We start from the raw sequence: 2,847 nt of genomic DNA, 5'->3' as shown, positions 1-2,847 counted from the left end.
CTCGATGAATCACGAGGGGGCCCCTTCCACCCCCAGTGTCTCCTTACCGGCCCCAGGGCTGGGCTGGGGCCACCGATGCGCCCGCTGGGCCCTCACTGTGCGCCCTGCCCCACAGGCTGACTTCGCACTGGAGGCCCTGGCCAAGGCGACCTATGAGCGCCTCTTCCGCTGGCTGGTGCTGCGCCTCAACCGAGCGCTGGATCGCAGCCCCCGCCAGGGCGCCTCCTTCCTGGGCATCCTGGACATCGCCGGCTTCGAGATCTTCCAGGTCTGCACTGCGTGCCCACTGGGGCCGGGGGGCTTCATCACTCTGGCCCCGCCCCTTCTCCCTGGGCCCCACCCCCTCTCCCCGGGCCCCCGCCCCCACTCCGGTCCCCATCCTCTCTCTCACACATCCCTTCATCCCGCAGCTGAACTCCTTCGAGCAGCTGTGCATCAACTACACCAACGAGAAGCTGCAGCAGCTCTTCAACCACACCATGTTCATCCTGGAGCAGGAGGAGTACCAGCGCGAGGGCATCCCCTGGACCTTCCTCGACTTCGGCCTCGACCTGCAGCCCTGCATCGACCTCATCGAGCGGCCGGTGAGCCCGCGGCTCCTCCGGCCCCGCCGCCCACACCCGTCTCCCCACCGTCCGCGTGGCCGCGGTCCAGCTCCTCACCCGGCTGGCCTCGGGCCTCCCCATCAGTAAAGTAGGAAAAGTGACATAGGTCCGTGACACCACTAGATAATAACAGCCCAGAGCAAGCCTGCCGCAGGGCTTGGCTCGAATTGCAGAGTTAATTGACGGCTGTAACTGTAACTATTGTTCCCATGTTTGGTCACAAGTCCACGTGTCACTTATGAGAACTAAAAATTAGCCACAACCTAGGCGTCCAATATTTGGGGATCTGACTTACTATCCCCCTCCTGTCGATGGTCAGGCCAACCCCCCCGGGCTCCTGGCCCTGCTGGACGAGGAGTGCTGGTTCCCGAAGGCCACGGACAAGTCCTTCGTAGAGAAGGTGGCCCAGGAGCAGGGCGGCCACCCCAAGTTCCAGCGACCGAGGCACCTGCGGGACCAGGCCGACTTCAGCGTCCTGCACTACGCCGGCAAGGTAGGGGCGGGGGCCCGCCTCCGGGCCTGTGGGTGGGAGCGGGGCCACCTGGCTACGGATGTGGGGAAGCAGGGGCCACCGGATGTCCACTAGGACAAGACACTGCCAGGGCAGGGGCTAGGGAAGTCCAAGGTGGAGTGAGGACTCTGTCTGATGAAGTTGGCAAAGGCTTTCTCAAGGAGAGGGCATTTGCAGCGGGTTTTGAGGGATGATTAGGAGTTCGCCAGGAGGAGAATTACGTGCATTTCATCCACCCATCAGGCAAACGTGTGCCTTTCGTTTGCTCAGCCCTGTGTTGAGCAAAGTGGGGGCCCCGAGTCAGCCATGGTTTCTGTCCTCACAAATCTTATCTGCAAGGGAGACACATAGACTCTGGGAGGTAAGGCTGACGGGTTCTTTAATGTGGGACAGCTAAGGGCCCGGCCAAGCTCAGAGGCGGAAGGCCCGCAAAGGTTTCACCCAGGAGAATAACAGGTGATCTGAAATCCGTTCCGAGGGTCGGCAAGCGTTTTCTGCGAGTAGTTTCAGCTTTGTGGGCCAGACGGTCTCTGCCACAGCCGCTCAGGTCCACTGCAGCGCGCAAGAGGCCACAGCTAATACATGAACCAACATGTAAATAAATGAAGGTGATAGTCCAAGAGGACTTTATTAGAAGAGGTCGGCTGCGGTTTGCCGATCCCTGGTCTCAGAGATGACGGGTGAAGGGCAGAAGGGCTCGCCAGGCCGAGGGGACAGCATGCGCCAAGGCTGGGTGGGGGAGCCCCGTGTGTCCCGCGTATGGCGTTCCGTTCCTTCGGAACATCTCCCGAGACCTCTTGCTGCGCTGGGCTGAGTCAGACCCGGGCCCTGGCAACCGGGAGCCATGTCCAGTATGGGGAACAAGTACGGGGAGCCCTGGCGGTCCAGACGGTGGCTCCGTGGGGGCCTCCGAGCCAAGCGTGAGTGGTAGGAGGCGCGGGGATGTCCCCGGAGGCGGGGGCGGCAGGGGCGAAAACCCCGAGGCGCACATGCGCGGGCACGTTGGAGGGTCAGCGCGGTGGCCAGCGCGACGGCCAGCGCGACTGCCCTGGAGTGGGGAAGGGAGAAGGGGGTGGTGGATGAGCTCACAGGGGTGGGCGGGGGAGTGAAGAGGCAGAGGGGCGCGCAGGTGGGGTGCAGTTCAGGAGATGGACGCAGGGTGGCACCAAGGAGCTCTCTTCCGGGCGCCTCGGTGCTTCTGGCGGGCATGGCACCCCCGGGATGTCGCCAGCACTGGCGAACCTGCCCGTGCACGTGCCAATGCCCGCCTTCACCCAGGTGGACTACAAGGCCAACGAGTGGCTGATGAAAAACATGGACCCTCTGAATGACAGCGTCGCGGCGCTGCTGCACCAGAGCACAGACCGGCTGACCGCGGAGATCTGGAAGGACGGTGAGGGCCAGCTCCTGGGGTCCCTGGGGCGCCGGGTCGCCCTGCGCCCGGCCCGCAGCGCGAGCACCTTCGTCTCGGAGGCCGAGCTCTGTACCCGCGCTGTCCGCGCGGATGCGGAGCTGGTGTAGGGCGGCCACAGTCTCACAGTAGTGTTTCCAACGACTGATCGATTGATTGGTTCATTCATGATCAGACACTCCTCCTCAATCAGAAACAGGACCGAGATGCCCACTGTCAGCTGCTGGGAAACACTGTTTTGGTGATACTAACCTATGCAATCAGACCGGAAAGAAAAAAAAAAAGCCATGAATATTGTAAAGGAAGAGAGAACTTATTAA

At 62.3% G+C, this 2,847-nt stretch overlaps 1 protein-coding gene across 1 annotated transcript; it reads left to right on the top strand.

Moving 5' to 3' along the window:
- Positions 1-115: 115 nt before the first annotated feature.
- Positions 116-2,637, top strand: LOC105310544 (myosin-14-like; the record flags this gene model as incomplete). Its single annotated transcript, XM_011386709.1, has 4 exons — positions 116-268; positions 411-584; positions 925-1,098; positions 2,395-2,637. Coding segments are annotated over 4 exons (744 nt in total), but the record flags the coding sequence as incomplete, so codon positions are not given.
- Between the last annotated feature and the right edge of the window lie 210 nt (positions 2,638-2,847).

This window comes from Pteropus vampyrus, unplaced genomic scaffold, assembly GCF_000151845.1.
Source record: "Pteropus vampyrus isolate Shadow unplaced genomic scaffold, Pvam_2.0 Scaffold5682, whole genome shotgun sequence".
Taxonomy (NCBI): Eukaryota; Metazoa; Chordata; class Mammalia; order Chiroptera; family Pteropodidae; genus Pteropus; species Pteropus vampyrus.
The sequence above is the reverse complement of the archived record's forward strand: the minus strand, read 5'-3'. Positions and strand labels throughout refer to the sequence as shown.